This window comes from Lithobates pipiens, unplaced genomic scaffold (genome assembly GCF_037356315.1).
Source record: "Lithobates pipiens isolate NorthernLeopardFrog02 unplaced genomic scaffold, aLitPip1_a1.2 Scaffold_8, whole genome shotgun sequence".
NCBI classification, from domain to species: Eukaryota; Metazoa; Chordata; class Amphibia; order Anura; family Ranidae; genus Lithobates; species Lithobates pipiens.
In genome coordinates, this window is record NW_027507903.1 from 63,900,623 (window position 1) to 63,922,708 (window position 22,086).

The following is a 22,086-nucleotide window of genomic DNA, read 5'->3' on the forward strand; positions in this document are numbered from 1 at the left end:
TTGTGTATGTTTGTCTTTGTATTTTCCAGAAAACACCACCAGTGGACTTCTCATTCAATACTCTTGCGGATAGCAAGTTTCAGTTTTATGATCACAGTTTAATTGAGTCTATAAAGCTGGAGGAGCCCCATGTGCAAGAGTTTTTCAGATTGTTGTCTCTCTGTCATACCGTCATGTCTGAAGAGAAAAATGAAGGTTTGTATGGAACTAAGCATACCAGCATGTACATTTAATTTGCTATGCAAGTCAGAGATGGTTATGTGGAACAAGAACTAATACTTCATCACATTTATGCACATTAAACATGTTTGCCAATTAATTGTTCAGTCATGCAGTGCACTGGGTTACTGTTGGCTTTTTTTTTTTTTTATTTAAATTTTAAAATTCTTTTTTTATTTAGAAATCTATTAAAAGTATTATTTCCCCCTCCCTTGCTCCACCTGTTCTTCTCCATGCTATACATTTCCTTTCTTCATTTGCACCTTTGCCACCTTCCTCCCTTCCCCAACAACCCTTTGGCTCACCTAAGCTGATAATCTACACACTGAACTTGTACCTTCCACTTTAAATCACTACACTAGAGTCTACCTGTGCTTAAATGTCCCCATACACCATAACACATGAATCTCCACCCTACGCCCATACTTACTTTTCCCGTTATAAATAACTTATGCATAAAATGAGCATTGCCTGCTTGAAGGATAACGCTGCTATCCAGTATATTGGGGACTTCAATTATCTGGATATTGACTGGGCAGATGGAACTGCTCAGGCAACTAAAGCTCGTCATTTTTTTGGTTGTCTTGCAGGAGAATTTGATAACGGTAATTTCAAGAGATCTAACTGTACAAAACTGCACTCTATACTTCAGGACATTACATGGGAGGAAATTCTAGACACAAAAACCATGGAGCAAAAGTAGCAGTGCTTTAAGAATATATTAATTATGGGTATCAGTCAGTGAATTCCATTGGGCAACAAATATAAAAGAATTCAAGCCAAACCTGGATGGCTAAATTTAAAGCGTAAAAAGGCTTATTAAAGAAAAATATATATCCTTTAAAAAATGTAGAGGCAAGGGGTTACTCTTAGCATTCCAACACTACAAGGAATGCAATAAGAAATGTTAGAGCACAATAAGGGCATCAAAAATAGGCCACAAAATACACGTAACAGAGGAGAGTAAAAAGAATTCCAAAATTGTTTTTAAATATATTAATAATTAAAGGTCAAAGCCAGAAATTTGGTTACAAGTGACATGGAGAAGGCAATGATGTTAAAGCGGAGGTCCACCCTAAAGTGGACCTTCTGCTCATTGGAATCCTCCCCCCCTCTGGCGCCACACAATTGGCACCTTTCAGGGGGGAGGGGGTGCAGGTACCTGTACAGTATAGGTATCTACACCCACTTCCTGGATAGCTCTCTGTGGAAAGGGGCGTAGATTACGCCCCTTTCCGAAAGTCCCCCGCTGCCTGCTGGGAAACACACAGATCCCAGAGGCAGCGGGTCCATCCTCATTGCGCAGCGCGACTCGCACATGCGCAGTAGGGAACCGGGAAATGAAGCCGAAAGGCTCCACTTCCTGATTCCCATACCCAAGATGGCGGCGGCAGCACCCGAGAGACGATCGAGAGATCGGCTTCGGGTGCCGACATCCCGGGCGCGCTGGACAGGTAAGTGTCACTATTTTAAAAGTCAGCAGCTGCAGTATTTGTAGCTGCTGGCTTTAAAAAAAAAAAAAAAACGTGCACTCCCGGCGGACTCACGCTTTAAATACATTCTTCTTATCAGTTTTTGCTGGGGGGAGGGTTATGATAGACCAGGCTAATGGACGCCAGTGTTCAAAATAGACTGGAAAAACTTAATGCGAATAAACCACCAGGACCAGATGGCTTACACCCATGAGTTTTCAAATAACCATTATACCTAATCTATAGGGAGAGCTTACTGACTGGCGAAAAGCTAACATGCTATCGTTATTTCAAAGAGGCCTGGGATATATATAGTGGTACCTTGGATTACAAGCATAATTCATTCCAGAATAATGATTTTAATCCAATATCAAATCGAGTTTCCGCATAGAAGTCAATGGAAACTCAGATAAAGTAATTTGTTCCACAGTGACTTCTATTGTATGCAGTACTGCATGTGACCATAGTTTGGGGGGGGGGGGGGGGGGCGCTGGAAACACTTGGGAACGGAGTGTTTCAGTGTTTCCGAGTGCATCCAAGCAGCTCAGAGTGTCACCGGCACCCCCGCACCTCTGGTCAAATGAAGTACTGGACACCACAGATGGTTGAATCCTGCTCATTTTGCGAGTCAATGCTTGCAAACCAAGTCAGGGTTTTAAAAAAATAATAGCTTGTATTGTGAAACGCTCATTAACCATGTTACTCGCAATCCGAGGTATTACTGTACCTGGAAAGTACAGACCAGTTAGTCTAACCTCAATAGTATGTCAAATATTGGAGGGGATGATAAGGGAAAATATCCAGGAATTTGCTGGTGGAAATAGTATTTTTACTGGTGAAATTAGTAGTAACCAGCATTGATTTATGAAACATAATTTTTACCAGACCTGCCTTTTAACATTCTCTGAGGAGGTAAGCTATAATCTGGATAGAGGAAAGCCAGTGGATGTGGTGTATCTAGACTTTGCCAAAGCATTCATTTACACATTTTGATCAGTTGGCATTAATGATAGTGTTTTCCTTGAAAATTGGGTACAGGGACACGGCCAAAGGGTAATGATAAATGGCATATCTTCTGAATGGACTGGAGCTGTAAGTAGGGTACCCCAAGGCTCTGTCCTGGGACCAATTCTATTTAACTTGTACATAAATTATATATAGGTTGAAATAAATAGTTTAATCTCAGTTATTGCTGATGAAACAAACTTAATAACCACCACAACATGATATAGCAACCATACAGGAAGACCTCAATAAAATAGAAAAGTGGGCAACTACATGGCAGATGAGGTCTATAGATAAATGTAAAGTAATGCATGTGGGGACTAAAAATATGAATGCAGATTACACCTTAGGGGCGAACCCCGGGGGGAATTTTGGATGAAAAAGATCTCGGGGGGGCCTAGTAGACCAAAGGCAGTGGTATGCAGTAGCATGCAATGCCAAGCTTCAGCTAGCAAAGCATTAGCATGCATTAAGAAGGGTATCCACTTGAGTCAAAACTATAATCCTACCACTTTACAAGACACTGGTTTGGCTGCATCTTGAGTATGTCATCAAGTTCTGACCACCAGTCCAGGGGAAGGATGTACTAGAACTGAAGAGAGTCCACAGAAGGGCAACAAAACTGATAAGGGGACTACAGGATCTCAGTTATGACAAACGACTACATACATTAAACTTATTCTCCCTGGGAAGAGAGGCTTACGAAGAGATATGAATGCAATATACAAGTTTCTAACTGGTGACTGTTTTGTCTCAGGTCACTTAAGAAGACACGGGGCCATTCAGTGAAGGTGGATGAGAAGCAGTTTAATCACAATCTGCATAAGGGGACTGTTTACTATTAGAGCAGTAAGGATGTGGAATCCACAATAAGGATCCACAATTGGATGTGTCAGCGGAGAGTGTTGATAAGGTCAAAAAGCTCTTAGAAGAGCATCTTGGTGAATGCGGTATACAGGGATATGGAAATTGTCAGAGACATAAATATATACACACTCATAGACTCACACAGGTTGAACTGGATGGACTGATGTCTAGGACAATTGTGAACTGTAGGTTTCCTTATCTGTATCAAGAGACTTGCTAACTAGTTTGTAATCCATGTTAAATATTATTAATGGAACATTTCTTGTGAATACATAATGTGAATAAACAAATTGAAACTGAAAAGTATTGGTTACCAGAACTGAGGCTTGGGGTACATCAACTGAAAACAAACCCTAGATCATACAGAGTAAATCATTTATTATTTACAATTTTCTGAAGACAGCCCTTAAAGCTGAGTTACGACAAAAAAAAAATAATAGTCACCAGCTACAAATACTGTAGCTACTGACTTTGAATAATTGGACACTTACCTGTCCAGGGTCCAGTGATGCGGGGGAACGAAGCCCCCCTTGTCTCCCACTCCTCTCTGCAGCATCAGCATTGTCACTGTGGGCGCCCGGCTGTGGCTTCACAGCCGGGCGCCCACAGAAAACACTTTGTGACTGGCCGGGCAATCATCTGGGACCTGTGACGTGTCCCTCTTCCCGACAACCCTCTTCCCGACAACCCTGGCCAAAGGCAGTGGTATGCAGTAGCATGCAATGCCAAGCCGGAAGTGACTGCCTGTCTAAGAATGACAATGCTCCCGCCCGTAGAATCACAGTGATTTTACGGGCGGAAGCTAGTCGGCGTTCTGCAGTGCGCTGCAAGGCGGGTTTTTAACCCGCAAATGAAGCGCCATGGATGCAATCTTGTGATTGCATGGACGTGGCGCTTCTCATAGTGCACTGTGACCGGCGCCACAGTACACTATGTTAAATTGTTAAATGACATTTTTTTTTTTTTTTTTTTTTTAAATGTCTTAAAGGGCCCGTTTTTTTTTTTTTTTAACTTTTATTTATTTTTTTTTTTTTTTACTTTTTTTTTTTTTTACACCTAGGGAGAGGGGGGGGCGGCGCCCGGGCGCCCCCTATGGGTGGGCCGCCACTGCCAACAGGTCTGCAGTTGTTGAGTGAAGACCTTAATCCCTTTTAAAAATTGTTACTTTGCAACAGTTCATTGGTACAAAGCCATTCATTAAAAAGTCTCTAAACATTTAAAACATGCTGGCCATAGATACGATAGATAGGTAATTTCTTCTGTTGGCTAAACAAAAGAAAAAAAAATTCCTCCATCCACACAAGCGAGGTGGATAGAGGAATCCCTCCACCGGGACATTGCATTCTGACAGCAGGACTCTCCGCTGTCAGAATACACCAATCAGCTGCTGAATTGCTGCAGCTGCTTGTCAAGAGGTTTTCCAACATACCCATTAAACAGAAATCAATCTATTCAATCAATTTGATTCTGTTGAGCAGGGGTGGCCACACATGGATAGAAATTTGGCAGGTCCCTGCTGAACCAGCTTAACTTTGATCCATCTGGGACCAGCTTTAGTAAAATGTACATTCAGATTGTAAATTATATGGCTCACTTTCCACAAAAGTAAAAGTTAAGCATATTCTAAATCATTGAGTAAATTTATGCATAATGTCTTTAGTAAATCTGAGCTTGCACAGTACACCCTGATTTTACGTTGAATCTGTTGTATTACGTTTTTCAAACATTCTTAAACAATAATGTATAAACATAGGCAAAGAATAACACAATTCCAATGAGTGTACAAGTATATATTAAGATCAGAAGAGCAATAACACAACATGTATCACATAAGCAGAATCAATTATGTGTCATTAAGGCATGGAGAAATGAGCGATGCAATGGTATATCAAGTAATCAGTAGTCCACTAGAAACAATGCTGTATAAAAAAGAAAAAAACAAGGCTCAACATATATGGCCTGGAAATGTGGTGGCACTACCGGTAAAATCACCATAATCTTATAAAGGTAAGATAGAAGGTGTAGAAAAGGAGAACAACAAAAAAGAGGGGTGAGGAGAGAGAGAGAAGGAAAGTGGGGAGAGGTTATATCGAGCTACTCATGAGAGGGCCCAGGTGGAACAGCATTAGCTGTATCTGATACAAAAGAATCAAATTCAAAGGAGAACTAGAAGTGTAACCAAACAGATCACATAATGGTGTGAGACTCACTTTGATCAGCATCCCACGCTACCATCCGTTCTATATGTTTGATCCTGTCTACTTCACAGGCCCAATCAGCTAGAGAGGGGGCCACCGGTTGATGTCAAGATCGAGCAATAACAGAACGGGCAGCCGTCAGCAAATGGCGAATTAAGCTCATTTTGATTTGCTTATAGGATCCTGGTAACATAGGACCGTTAAGCGGGGTTCATTTGGGATATTTGTCCCCTACAAGTTTGTCATAGAGATGGAGAATCTTATCCCAAAAGGGAGTACAAGTGGGCATATACCCCAAATGTGTGTCATGCTGCCTGGGGCCTTCAAGCATCTCCAGCATATCTCTGATACATTAGGATCAAATTTATGTAGAATAGTGGGGCAGCGATACCACCTTGAGAAAATACGATAATTCCGTTCTTGGGCATGAGATGAGTTAGATCAATTAAAAGAAAGTGCCAGTGTTTTGCCCCATTCCATATTATCCGGAGATACATTCCTCTCCCTTTCCCATTTTGAAAGGAATGGATGTGAATTTGGATAAGAAATCTGATGTATCTCAGATAACAAGTGCTCTTGTGTGTCCCACAGGGCTAACAATGACTCAAAGTCTGAATGTGGTCTATTCAAGTTGTCAAAGTTTGGTATTTTGTCTAAAAAGTGTGTTAATTGAGTATGTTCAAGCCAGGCCACAAGAGGGTTATGCCAGGAAGCGAGCATGTTAGGTAGAGGAATCAATTTTCCAGCATGGAGCATGTGGCTCAATAGAGGAGCATCTGATTTTTGCCATATAAGAAATTTAGATTTAGTACAAGTCAGAGGGAATTGATACAAAATAGTGAGGTCCAGGGGCTGGGTCTCAAGGACAGTAAACCTTTGGAAAGGCAACTGTACCAAATTCGCAAAGTAGTGCAAGTTACAAGGGGCATTAGGTCAGTAGGGAGTCTGTGCATTGGGTGCGTCCATGGAAGGGATGCGAGGTCGAGAGATATTCGGTCATTTTCTAACGACGTCCACAGTTTCGTGGAGAAACCGCGGTACCAATTGACTATTCTGAATAGCAATGCAGCGTGAAATTACAACAGTAAGTCAGGAAGAGCAACACCCCCTCTATTCTTACAACAGTAGGTCAGGAAGAGCAACACCCCCTCTATTCTTAGGTAAAGCTAAAGTATTAAAAACAATCCTAGGTTTCTTATGTCGCCATATGAAGTCCCGAATAGCCTTCTTGATCGATTGGAAGTAATCACATGGAGTAGAAATCGCCTTAAAAATTTATAAAAATTTCGGCAGAATGTCCATTTTGATGACGTTCCTTTGGCCAAACCAGGCGATGTTCGGTTTATCGTAAGTTTAAAGGCACGTTCGCATCGTGCGTATTAGGGGCATATAATTGAGATCTGCCAGGATAGACAAAGAGGTAGGATATTGGATTCCAAGATATTTAATAACCTTTTGCTGCCATTTAAATCCAAATGAAGATTGAAAGTGGGATAAAGTAGGTTTGGGTAGGGAAATGTTAAGGGCCTCTGTTTTATCATAATTTACTTTGAAGTTACTAACCAAGCCAAACTCTGTGAATGCCTCAACAATGGCTAGCATAGATATGTGAGGCTTAGTAACATAATAAGAGGTCGTCTGCATATAGGGATAATTTATAATGATGTTGGCCAATAGAAAGTTCCTGGATATTAGAGTTGTGCCGAATGGCCATGGCAAGATGTTCCATAGTCAGTATATATAATAATGGTGACAGGAACCTGGCGGGTTCCATTACGTATCCATATTGAGTCAGATAGGAGGCCATTAGAACAAATTCTTAACACGTGGTTGCCATAAAGATCCAGGATCTTGCATAGAATGTTAGGCCCAAGGCCCACTTGCTGAAGTGTGCTCTCTAGAAATTGCCATGAGCCCGGTCTAATGCTTTTTCGGCATCAACCGAGATCAAGCAAGCTATTCCATCAAGGAAATGGCTTTAAGGATATTATCCCTGGCCTCCCTCCTGGGGGTTAAACCCCACTTGGTCAACATGTATCAGGTTGAGTATAAGCAAATGTCAATGTTGGTGAGTAAAATGGGGCAAAAGCTACCAAACAGTGTAGGATCTTTCCCGTATTTAGGCAAGACTATGATATGAGCTTCCAAAGCTTGTCTCGGGAAAGGAGAATCAGTGGAGATAGCATTATACATTTTTATAAAAAGTGATGTAAGGGAATCTTGGAAGGATTTATAGAAATGGGTCAAGTAGCCGTCCGGGCCTGGGCTTTTGTTGAGTTTGAGAGAAGATCTTTGCCAGCACAAGTTCATCCTCGATAAATGGTCAATCAAGATCCTGCACTACAGCTGTAAGGATAGTCGAAAGTGCAAGATATTTGTCAAATTTGGATTGAAAATCCTCAGGCGACATGTTAGGAAGGCATGGGGGGAGGTTGTATAGTGTGGTGTAAAACGAACGAAATAGCTTGTAAATTTCCTGAGGATGATGGGTGAGTTGGCCATCAGGTTGTTTGCGTTTAGGAATAGAAGCAATGCTATTTTTAGCATGGAGTGCTCTGGCCAGCATTGTACCTGGCTTGTTAGCTTCAACATAAAACAGTTTACGTGTTTTCTCCCTAATGGACAAGGTCTTCTGTTCAAACAAGTTCAGTCGTTTTTTTTATTTTTTTATTAAATATTCTTTATTCAGATTTTTTACGTCATTTACAAATGAAAAAGGAAAAACAATTCTTACATATTCATAAAAACATTCTAGGGTCGGACATTTTCTTGTGACATTTCAATTATCTCCTTTATTACCTGTTCCCTATACTTGAGCCTCTCAGGCCCCCCCCCCCCCATTTCTTATCTTATAGTGTATTTTAAGAAGTATCATATTCTCTAATTAAGGATTTCCTACTTTATGCCTGTTGTATACCTCATATAGGATAGCCCATCTTCACCATCCACGGTTTCCAAATTTTTTCGAATTCCTTCTCCTTCCTAGTTCCTTCTTTGTGTGTATACTACTTTTTCCTTCCATACTGTTTCCGTTACTGTATTAATCCATTATTTTACTGTAGGGGTTTTTTTGCTTGCCATCTCTGTGCTATCATTTTTCTAGCCTGAAAAAGACATCCCATCACTGCCTTAATTATTCTTGATGTACCACTAATTCCCTCTCCCAGTCCTAAAATACATAATCTGGGGTCCATTTCCAACTTAACTTCGTAAATTACATGTATAGTATCAAGAACCCCTATCCAGTAGCCAAATAATTTTGGGCACCTCCATACCATATGTATTAAATCACCTATATCCTGACATCTGGGGCAGTTGGCATCTGCTCTCCGTCCAAACTGAAAAAGTCTCTTAGGAGTAAACTATGTTCTATGTATTAGCATTAGAAAATACTGGGGGGGTTTGGGACTTTGAGTGAGACACATGAAAAATGTGTCTCCATCCCTAATTCAATGCTTAAAAATGAGAAAGTTGTATTTGCATTAAGGCTGAGATTTTCTGTGCCGGGGATACTGATACCAAGTGCCCCCTCTCTAAAACGTTCTTCCATTGCTCCTCTGTGATTTCCCCTACATTTGCTTCCCATTTCCCCCTACTCTTAAGACTTTCCGCACCTTCTACACTTCCACTACGTATATATGGATGTAATTCTTTTTTCTGGTTCACTTTAAATAATTTTTGTAGAATGGTGGTTTTATTCCATTTCGGACCTTGTTTACCAAACTGTGCATTCAGGGCATGTCTAATTTGTAAGTATTTGTAGAATGACTGATTAGGGATTTCATATTCTACTCTCAGAGCTGTAAACGATTTTAAGGTACTTTCCTCATAAATATGGATCACTTTATCTATCCCCTTTATTTCCCACTCCTTCATTTTTTCCCATGGGGGCCATCTCTTGGAGGTTCCTATTATTCCACAGTGGGGTAAATTCTGTCATGCCGCTATGGCCGCTCAGCAGCTTCACAGCTTTCCAAACCTTTCTAACTAATTTTACTGAGGAATATCTATAAGCAAAAGAATTTGCCTCTAAAACCTCTACCAAAGTCCTGTGGGCCAACCCCAATGTCATTAAACCCCCTTCCTCTAGATCTTTATTACCCCATAGATGTTGCAATTGTGCTGCCAGGAAGAAGCTCCAAGGGTGTGGGACTGCCATTCCGCCCTCCCTTATTGGTAGCTCTAATGTTTGGAGACTTATCCTGGCCTGACCTCCTTTCCAAATCAAATCCCTGAACAGTGTGTACATTTTTTAAAACCCTTTCTTATCTACCCACACTGGCGTGTTATCTAAAAGATATAATAATTGGGGCATCCACAACATTTTTATAAGGTTACATCTTCCTGCCACTGATAATGAGAGATGCCTCCATATATCAGCTTTCTTTTTAAATCTGACCAGGAGAGGTAATAAGTTATTACTTACAGTGCCTTGCGAAAGTATTCGGCCCCCTTGAACTTTTCAACCTTTTGCCACATTTCAGGCTTCAAACATAAAGATAGAACATTTTAATTTTTTGTGAAGAATCACCAACAAGTGGGACACAATTGTGAAGTGGAACGAAATCTATTGGATATTTTAAACTTTTTTAGCAAGTAAAAAACTGAGAAGTGGTGCGTGCAAAATTATTCAGCCCCTTTACTTTCAGTGCAGCAAACTCACTCCAGAAGTTCAGCGAGGATCTCTGAATGATCCAATGTTGTCCTAAATGACTGATGGTGATAAATAGAATCCACCTGTGTGTAATCAAGTCTCTGTATAAATGCAACTGCTCTGTGATAGTCTCAGGGTTCTGTTGAAAGCGCAGAGAGCATCATGAAGACCAAGGAACACACCAGGCAGGTCCGTAATACTGTTGTGGAGAAGTTTAAAGCCGGATTTGGATACATAAAGATTTCCCAAGCTTTAAACATCCCAAGGAGCACTGTGCAAGCGATCATTTTGAAATGGAAGGAGTATCAGACCACTGAAAATCTACCAAGACCTGGCTGTCCCTCCAAACTTTCAGCTCAGACAAGGAGAAGACTGATCAGAGATGCAACCAAGAGGCCCATGATCACTCTGGATGAACTGCAGAGAACTATAGCTGAGGTGGGAGAGTCTGTCCATAGGACAACAATCAGTCGTACACTGCACAAATCTGGTCTTTATGGAAGAGTGGCAAGAAGAAAGCCATTTCTCAAAGATATCCATAAAAAGTCTTGTCTAAAGTTTGCCACAAGCCACCTGGGAGACACACCAAACATGTGGAAGAAGGTGCTCTGGTCAGATGAAACCAAAATCGAACTTTTTGCCCACAATGCAAAACCATATGTTTGGCGTAAAAGCAACACAGCTCATCACCCTCAACACACCATCCCCACTGTCAAACATGGTGGTGGCAGCATCATGGTTTGGGCCTGCTTTTCTTCAGCAGGGACAGGGAAGATGGTTAAAATTGAGGGGAAGATGGATGCAGCCAAATACAGGACCATTCTGGATGAAAACCTGTTGGAGTCTGCAAAAGACCTGAAACTGGGACGGAAATGTATCTTCCAACAAGACAATGATCCCAAACATACAGCAAAATCTACAAAGGAATGGTTCACAAATAAACGTATCCAGGTGTTAGAATGGCCAAGTCAAAGTCCAGACCTGAATCCAATCGAGAATCTGTGGAAAGAGCTGAAAACTGCTGTTCACAAACGCTCTCCATCCAACCTCACTGAGCTCGAGCTGTTTTGCAAGGAAGAATGGGCAAGAATTTCAGTCTCTCGATGTGCAAAACTGATAGAGACATACCCCAAGCGACTTGCAGCTGTAATCGCAGCAAAAGGTGGCTCTACAAAGTATTAACGCAAGGGGGCCGAATAATTTTGCACGCCCCACTTTTCATTTTTTTATTAGTTAAAAAAGTTTCAAAAATCCAATAGATTTCGTTCCACTTCACAATTGTGTCCCACTTGTTGGTGATTCTTCACAAAAAATAAAAATGTTATATCTTTATGTTTGAAGCCTGAAATGTGGCAAAAGGTTGAAAAGTTCAAAGGGGCCGAATACTTTCGCAAGGCACTGTATGAACTTATTGGGGTCCTTTGTTACTTATATTGCTAAATATTTCAATTTCTCCACAATCTCCAATTGGGGTATCCCTAACATGATTTGATTCTCACTGTGATCAATCGGCATGAGCACCGATTTTTCCCAGTTTATAACCAGGCCTGAGAGACTTCCAAATTTTTCTACGATGTCCATCACCTGCCTGAGGGAGTGCACCCAGGAAGAGGAGCACATCATTCGCATATAATACGATTTTTTCTTTTTACCCCTCTCACAAACTATTTTATGCCTATATTTTATCTGATTGCTAAAGCTAGTGGCTCCATAGCTAACGCGAACACAAGGGGCAACAGAGGGCATCCTTGTCTTGTCCCTCTTTCCAGTTGTATCTTGCCCGAGTAGTTATTGACCCTTATTCTAGCACTTGGTCCATTATACAATATTTTCATCCATCTAATAAACACAGGGCCTAAGCCGAATTCCTCCTTGACTCGCCATATATACCCCCACTCCAGACTGTCAAATGCCTTGACCACGTCCAGGGACATAACGTTTCTCCCGTGTTTTCTATGATATTCAACCTGGTCGACCTACCAGGAATGAATCCTGTTTGGTCTGGGTGTATAATTTTTGAAATAATTTTATTTAGCCTAACTGCCATTACCTTAGCAAGGATTTTAGCATCTGAACAGAGTAGCGAGATTAGTCTATAAGAGGTAGCATCTAAAGGATCTTTCCCCTCTTTGGGTAGTACTATCATTATGGCTTCTGTCATCGATATAGGTAATTTCCCTTCCTCTTCTGCCCACTTGAGTATTTTAAGGAATTCCAGGAGCAATCCCATAATGTTTCTAAGCTTCTGCTGGCGGGCCATCAGGCCCTGGGGATTTCTGATTGGCCATCTCCATCACCGCTTGCTGTATTTCTTTTAAAGTTATCGGGGCCTCCATTCCCTCTCTATCAACCTCCGTAAGAACCGATATTTCAGTGTTTTTGAGGAATTCATCCAACTACCCACTCTCTGCAGCCCCTGGCAACCTATACAGTCCTTCATAATATTCCTTAAATGTATCCGTGATCTCCGATAATTGGGACAAAATTTCTCCTTTGCTGTCATAATCGCGGGGACCTCAGAGGGGGGGGAGTTAGCTCTCACCAAATGAGCCAGCATCCATCCTACACTTCCCCCTCTCCAAATGCTGCCTGTTTCTGGAAGACTCTCTTATTCTCAGTTTTCCTAATTACTGCTGCTTTATAGTCCTGTTGTTTGTTTAGCCAGGCTCTTTGTTTCTCTGGGGATGGGTCTTCCACGTATTCTCTTTCTGCTTTTGCCAACTCCTTCCTAATCCCTTTTTCCCACTCTCTCGATGCCTTTTTAATCCATGCCACCTGTTGGATTAGAAAACCCCTAAGAAACGCTTTCAATGCGTCCCACATCACCCCCCTTGTTACAGTCCCTTCATTAAATTCCACAAACTCTTTTAGCTTGCTATGTACCTCATCTGGGTTCTCCATTCAGTCAAACCAAAATGGACTCCTCTTCCATATCCTAGGAGATCTTTTTCCTTCCAAAGTCACTGTCACCACCATCAGCGAGTGAACTGAGACCCCTCTTGGTTGATCTGTTATATCTCTTATTGTCTGGGCTGTTTCTCCATTGCCCAGAACCAAGTCTATTCTAGAGAGAGATGAATAAGAGCTTGAGAAGCAGGAATATTGCCAGGAGCCTAGATTTTGCATCCTCAAGCAGCCCTGCTTCTTGTGAAAACCGATATAGCTGGCTCTCAGACCTACCGTGTACCTGTATACCTGGGGGGAACCTATCCAAGTTTTTACTCAATACCTCATTAAAATCTCCCACTGCTATTACTGGTACCCCTGTTTTTCACCAAATGAATTCCATTAATCTATACATTGCGTATAACTTAAATGGTGGGGGAATATAAATATTTGCCAACACATACTCCCTATTCTCTATTACACCATGCAGGAAGATGTATCGCCCTTCTTCATTAATGCTTATCTGTCTGCGGGAGAACATCACTCCGCATCTCACCAGTACACTTACTCCCCTTGAATAAGAGGAATATACGGTGTGATATTGATATTGAAATTTTTTGGTTTGAAACAATACCTTAGTAGATCTTGTTAAGTGCGTCTCCTGCAGGCAAATAAGCTCTATCTTATGTAACTCCAGCGCATCAAGTACTGCCGTCCTCTTAATGGCACTACCCATCCCTTGAACATTCCAAGATCCTATATTTAACTCTCTGGCCTCCATAACTGATAGAGAGGTGTAAGCAAGAGGGGGCTAATATTTCCCATAAAAAAACTTCTCCTATACACCTTCTTGTAGCCAAATATCCACCCATATATAATCTTTACTCTATGTACCATAGTGCTCCAATTATTTTGTCTATCATATGTAGTGAATCTACCTTTTCCATCCACTCGTGTTTTAAATTGTTTTATCTTTTGTCCTATTTCCTTTTTTTTCCCCCATTACAACTACCATAAGTGTAATACCTTTAATCAACTCCCTTAATACCTCCCCACCAGTGCATACATTCCTGCTCTACTCATCCCCATCCTTATTTCATTCTTCACACTCTCCCCCCGACTCCGACCCCACCCCTCACACCCACCACCCTCCTCTTTTTTTATTTCAATTTTGAACATACTCCACGCATTCATTACAGCTAAATGTGTGTCTCCCTCTACCTTGCCTTTTGTTATAATTCTTTAGTGTATTCATTTACAAAAAAAAAAACTAGAAAAAACCCCACCAATCACATCAAAAAAAATTCCAGATTCAGGTCTGAATAACCTAGACTCCCTCCCCCTTCCCCTTATTTCTACGTCAGTTGGTCCTTTTTTTCTTCCAGCCATGCTACTACTCCTGCCTAAGTGTCACAATATATATATATATATATATATATATATATATATATATATACACATATATATATAATACTGAACACACACATTAAATGTGTTTTTTCAGCCCTTTTTTTTCAGATTTTGATCGATCACCATTTTCGTGTTTGTGCCATTCAATCTAACTTTATCATCGAGCCTAATGGCTCAATCTTGGGTCCCTTTTTAGCATTTACATGTATCCATTTGGCCAACTGCTTATATCACATGGGCTTAATTATCACTTCTATGCTTGCCCACATGGCTTGTCACACCATTATCTCTCTGAACTTTTATCAACTTACCCCCCCCCCCCCCCCCCGTAACCTCCACTCCTCAAATTCTGGTCTTCTGTGTGTCCCCTCTACTCACCTACACCCGATGGGAGACAAAGCCTTCTCCTGCTATGCCCTAAAACTCTGGCATTCACTTCCAAAGAACGTCAGAGAGTCATCTTCTCTAAACTTATTCAAATCAAATCTAAAAACTTTTTTTCTTTAGACACGCTTTCACTTAATTGTGTTTTTAAATACGTTTATTATTGTTAATATCACAGATGTCAAAGTTGAACATATCACTCAGTACCTTGGATTGATGAATGAGTGCACATGCAAAGTCCTCAGTAAATCTAAAGGAAATTGGATAGAGTTCGTAACATGTGACTAGCATAATATGGGCAGACACTTTAAATCTTTTTTCAAATGATTGTTTTTACATTCTAATTCACACAGTAGAGGAAAGCGTGAGAAGCTGTAGAAATTCAAGAGGGTGGGAAGCTGCAGCGATGCAAATACTGCCTGGTCAGTCAAAGCAATTCATTAAATATAGAACTTTCTAGATTGCCTCTAGAGCAAATCTCTAGCCACAAACATGTCTCATTATTTTATCAACTGTTAACAAAATTATCCATGGGGAGTACTTTGGTTTCATTGGGTCAACTCATAGGCTGACATTTTGAGCAGCAGCAAAGAACTTTCATTGTGCTGCACTGGACAATAGAGAACAGAGCCTGCTGGTGTAGTGAACAACTGTTTACATCAAGCTGATCTATACACGTGAGTCTAAAAAAGTGAAAGGATTATGTTTCTATTAAAAAGGGTTAAATAAGAGTACTGGAAACCATTCTACTTCTATTATAGAACATGTTTCAGTGGATGAAATGGACATAAATGTTACAAAAGTTTTACAAATGCAAACATATAAGTACATAGTTTGCAAGGCTGAGTAAAAACACCAGTAAATCCAGTTCACCGTGTGTGTGTGTGTGTGTGTGTGTGTGTGTGTGTGTGTGTGTGTGTTTATGAGACTATATCACTACCATTTCCTCTATCCCTGTATATTGCATTCGACACTCCTTGCTGACATCACCAACTGTGTGAGGGATTTCCACATCTTTACCACTCTAACAGTAAAGAACCCATTAAGCAATTTTAAGGTTAAATCACTGTTTGTCAAGCTTCATTTAGTGACTGCGTGTCTTCTTACTGTACTGGTAGACCACCGGGTTTAAGTGGTTACACTAGTATCATAAGAAAAAATAGATGCACTTACTCACATTCCCACCAAAGTGTACATCACCACTGCGCTGCAATCAATCACCACCTATAACCTCAGCTGCTACTTCTACAAAAATTATATCAAACCAGTGTGATAATTCTCCTTTAAGGCAAGAAAATTATGTGACACGTAGCGCTCAATAAGTGAATAATTAAACTCACACTGCCTAATACCTCAAATATAATAAAATAAAAAAAAATAGCACTCATTTACACACCCGCATGTATATATGTATATATATATATATATATATATAAAGCGCTACAAGTGCAAATATGTGTGTGTATATATCTCACAAGAAATATATATACCTAAAATTATAAATATATACCTATATATACTCAAATATATAGAAACCACTGATTAACCCATATGATAATACAGTGAAAAATAAATTGTGAAAATATACCAAATGAAAACAGAAATGATCAAATGTAAAAATTAAAAATGCATCAAAATAAGTGAAAAAATGTATAAGTGAAAAAATATATCAGTCCAAATAGATAGGATCTAAATAAATTATTTGCTCCTTCACCACACCATCTGTGACCGTGAAACCCCCGTTGTGGATACATTCACCAGCTGATAAGCCTCACACTCACGTGTTTGGCTAATAAAGCTTTATATCCTCTAGATGGGTGACCACTGTAAACCATCAGATTTGCGAAGCCTATATATCTTGATCCCTTCTCAACAAATCACATATATATGTACTTTTCTTAGTCAAACGGCCAGAGCTCCTCTCACTCCTTTCTGAGTCTCAAAACCAGAGCCTTTACAGTGGTCACCCATCTAGAGGATATAAAGCTTTATTAGCCAAACACGTGAGTGTGAGGCTTATCAGCTGGTGAGTGTATCCACAAGGGGGGTTTCACGGTCACAGATGGTGTGGTGAAGGAGCAAATAATTTATTTGGACATTGGATATCACCTTTCACATGGACTTTATTATTTGGATCCTATCTATTTGGACTGATATATTTTTTCACTTATACATTTTTTCACTTATTTTGATGCATTTTTAATTTTTATATTTGATCATTTCTGTTTTCATTTGGTATATTTTCACTTTTTTCGCAATTTATTTTTCACTGTATTATCATATGGGTTAATCAGTGTTTTCTATATATTTGAGTATATATAGGTATATATTTATAATTTTAGGTATATATATTTCTTGTGAGATATATATACACACATATTTGCACTTGTAGCGCTTTATATATATATACATGTGAGTGTGTATATGAGTGCTATTTTTGTTTATTTTATTATATTTGAGGTATTAGGCAGTGTGAGTTTAATTATTTACTTATTGAGCGCTACGTGTCACATAATTTTCTTGCCTTAAAGGAGAATTATCACACTGGTTTGATACACTAGTATCATGGCTGCAGCCATGATCCTGGTATAAAAATTGTATCTAAGTGATTCTCTTTTCTGTAAAGGGGAGTTAAGTGTCTGCTCAACCCCCCAAATCATTTTTATAGGAGGCAGAAAGGGGTCCTGTTCCCTCCTTTCCCGAGGTCTCCCGTTCCACAGGGAAGCCCGGGACCGATGTGGGTGGTTGGGCCAGCTTACCATAGAGAAGGGGGAACCACAAGGATTTCATCACTTCCAGTTTTGGTCCATTGTTTACCGATCGCAGTTTAGTCAACTGCTTTGGAGGCTAGTCGACCCCAGATATCTCCTTGAAAGAGTACCCGTCACCACCCATGCTATCATAAGGGATGCTGTTCATCCTTTGTGATCGCAAAAAAGCTGAATAAAAAAAAATATAATGAAACAGTGTAAAATAAATACATAAAAATAAAAACAAATAAAGAATGTGCATTGCTCCCCCTGGATAAATGGTGAATACACCACATGTGAATTATTGCTGTAAACATCAGAGTGAGAGCAGCAATTCTAGTGCCCGTCCTCCTCTTTAACTCTAAACTGTTAACCTGTAAAGGCTTTTAAACTGTCATCTTTTAGTAATTTAATGTGCCTTAGTTTGTCACCATTCCACAAGTGTGCATCATTTTAAAACGTGCCATGTTCAGTATATATTTACTTGGCGTAGCATTATTTTTTTATATTTTATCAAAAAAAAATGTCTATTATATTGTATTTATGTGTGCTAAAATTTATTAAAATTTATTTTTCCCTTAAAATTAGCATTTGATAAACTATTGCGCAAATATCAGTTATAAAAAAGTGTAATAACCAACATTTTATTTTCCAGGGTCTTTGCTTTGTGAAAATATATGAACTTTGGGGGTTCTGAGTAATTTTCTAGTAATAAATGCATTTTCCATGTATGTCAGAATCGACTTTAATGGCAGTGGTTAAGAGACCTAAGACTGAATAGTTTTCTCCCTATGCTAGAATCACCATGTTATTGTATATTGTAATCATACCTCCTAACTGTCTCTTCTCCAGGGAGAGCCAGTTTAAAATGTGTAGACATTCCTCATAACTGAGGTCTTCCAGTCCCCTTATTAGCTTTGTTGCCCTTCTCTGGGCTCTATCCAGTTCCACATCCTTCCTGAGGACTTGTGACCAGAACTGGATGTCTCAACCAGAGTTTTGTAAAGTGGTAGAATTATAGTCTTATTTCTTGAGTAAATACCCTTTTTAATGCATGCTAATAGTCTGCTAGCCTTGCTTGCTTGGCATTATGGAGTATGGATCCGCCAGGTGAAGGACCGGCATCCGTCTCAGCCTCTCGGCGAGTCGCTGAGAGGATGACACAGCTGCTCCTTGCCCCTCCACAGCTCAGTGCTCCAGTGAGCGAGCAGGAGCAAAGGAGAGAGCTGCTGATTGACAGTCAGCAGCTCTCTGCTCGGGGAGCTGTGAGAACCGAGCCATCGGTGGTGTTCAGGGGACAGATGCAGCATCAAACATCGGTGGTGTTTGATAGCTCGGTGGCACCAGGGGACAGATGCAGCATCAAACCAGGTAAGGTAAGTATGAAACTGGAAAACAAAAATTCCTTTACTTCTCTTTTAAACAGAATTGGTCCAAGGACAGAGTCTTGGGGTAATCCACTTACAACTCCAGCGCATTCAAAAGATATGCTATATATCGCCATAGGATACAAATTTACATAATAATGTTGTTTAGTGATTCTTTATGCAACATAAGTTCCACCTCTGCTTGAGATTACTACAGCACCAGGTTTTTCCATAGTCTGCTAACCTCCATTCCAGGAACCAGGTCAAAATCCTCAGTTTTACACTATCCTAACAAATCTAGGTAACCTGAGATTTCAGTTAAATAACAGAAAAAAATAAATAGGAATTAATCTCAATGTGGTAAAAAGTACTGCCTAATGAATGATGTCTTTTAGTTGAAGGAGTTAACTTAAATGTTGAATTTTACATGCTGGTGACTTCTCGGAGTTGCACATTATAGAAGACTTATTGAAAGAAGCACTCCCAGTATTTATAATTTTGCTACGTTGTGGGTTTTAGATCGGACACGTGTTTGCAATACTGGAATTTTCAGGATTGCTATGACTCAGACCTGATTCCACAAGAATTGCTCATGGTGTATATGTTTACAGATGGGTCCCACACATCTTCCTCCTGACCTTTCTCACTGGAATTTATGTGACCAAAAAAGGATGTTTTCCATTTTTTTTTGATTAACCGCTATTTCATTTTCTCTTTCCTTTATTATTATAATATAGTAGGTAATTAGACATAAAATCAGGCTTGTGCGGCTATTGTAGTTACGTGCAAAAATACAATAAATTTTAAATTGTGTATAATCATTTCCCATTTATATTCTAAGGTGTTTCTAAAGCCTTAAGGTTTTTCACCTTAACTCATTCTCTGCATGAAGGTAAAAAGCAGCGGCTCTGTTCGCTGTCTGCCTTTTCATAAGACAGATTGATAGCACCAAGAGCTAATGGCTGTCAATCAAATTCTGTGATGAGCGGGGGGGGGGGGTTTGGGTGTCAGTAGACGCAGACAGCATGGCATGGGGATCAAGCCTGCATAGGTACCCCCCATAGGAAGCGCCTTCCTCTGGGGGCATTTGCAGAAGAGAATGAGCCAGGAGCACTGGTGAGGGACCCCAGAAGAGGAGGTTTGAGGCTGCTCTGTGCAAAATACAGAACAGGTAAGTGTATTATTTTTATTTAAAAAAACCCACAATGGTTTACAATCACTTTAACACTGCGGATACCATATTTCCTATTATTGTCTTAGAAAATCTTTAATGCTTCTAAAATCATCCTAAACTTATTTTTCTTACCCAGAATCAATTGCTATGCTCTTTTTTCCTGTAATGACATAGGGAAACTGAATTACCAAGTGCAATCCCCAGATGAAGGTGCATTGGTTACTGCTGCTCGAAACTTTGGATTTATATTCAAGTCCCGAACGCCTGAGACCATTACTGTGCAAGAAATGGGGAGAATTGTAACATATCAACTCTTAGCAATATTAGATTTTAACAATGTCAGGAAAAGAATGTCTGTCATAGGTAAGGTATTTTTTACTTGCACGTTTTTAGTTTTTTTCATAATGTGTCTTCCTGTTCCTTATTGTTGGTCTTGTTGTCTGGAAATAGATCAAGCCTTTGCTAAAGCTACATAGGCTTGAACTAAATTTGAAGAGATGTGTCTATGGGAGATCATTCAGTGCTCACACAAAATCATCAGTACCATCCAGGGAAGCCACCGTGTTACCATGCTTTGTGCAGATATGTGGTTTATTTGGTAGCAGAGGTGTTAATGCTTTTATTTTAATCTTTTACTTTTTTTGTACATCATTTTTTTCATGGGGTAACTGGATCAAGTTAGTTTGATAATAGTATCCTATGGTCATTGTTGTAGACCTGCAACTACACAGAGAGGTAGGGTACCACTGCATGGTTTCCAATTGCCATCAGTACAAACCCTGAATCTGCACGGGAAATGCTTATGATGTCAGAGAAATGCCATCATCATTTGCCCTTTTTCAGCGATTCATCACATTCAAGCCAGCCATTTAAGCTTTGTGTTATGTCATTGATCTGTGTTGGACCTGCTGACCCCCACCTTGCCTCACACACCAGATCCTATGACCATCTGGATTAAGTAAATTCCAAATTGGCTTGTATGTATTCCTTAGGATCAACAAGACTTATGCCCCGTACACACGATCGGACTTTCTGACAATAAAACCGTAGATTTTTGTTCGAAGGATGTTGGCTCCAACTTGTCTTGCATACACACGGTCACACAAATGTTGGCCAAGAATTACAAACGCGGTGACGTACAAGACATACAATGAGCCAAGAAAAAGGAAGTTCAATAGCCAGTGCGGCTCCTTCTGCTTGATTCCGCGAATGCGTTAACTTTTGTGCGTCGGACTTGTGTACACACGATCGGAAATTCCGACAACAAAATTTTGCTGGCGGAAAATTTGAGAACCTGCTGGCCAACATTTGTTGGTGGAAAGTCTGACAACAAATGTTCGATGGAGCATATACACGGCCGGACTTTCAGCCAACAAGCTCACATCCAACATTTGTTGTTGGAAAATCTGATCATGTGTACCGGGGCATTACGCTTTTTAACTATTTACTGGCTCACTGTACACCATTTTTCCTTTTACTAATCGAAAGCCTAATTAAATTGTAAAACTCATAAAATTTGCTAGAGTTTCAAAATTACTGAGCATTCCCTAAACAGCATGGCAGAGCACAGTGAGACAGGACACTGTCTGACAGTATAGAGGAAGCACTTTAATAATTTTTAAATCTGTGTAGCTTGTGTAAATATATTACTAAATCATCAGGCATAGTTTTATGAAATGTTTGTGAAAAGATAAGATACT

General features: G+C 40.0%; 1 protein-coding gene across 2 annotated transcripts in view; it reads left to right on the forward strand.

The window, feature by feature from the left end:
* ATP8B4 (ATPase phospholipid transporting 8B4 (putative)) overlaps positions 1-22,086 on the forward strand; it is a 531,442-nt gene that overhangs the window by 426,918 nt on the left and 82,438 nt on the right. For both annotated transcript variants that reach the window (XM_077470822.1, XM_077470823.1), the window contains exons 16-17: positions 30-195; positions 20,561-20,749. In XM_077470822.1, coding sequence (XP_077326948.1) covers positions 30-195; positions 20,561-20,749 — 355 coding nt within the window. The remainder of the gene's footprint in view (positions 1-29; positions 196-20,560; positions 20,750-22,086) is intronic.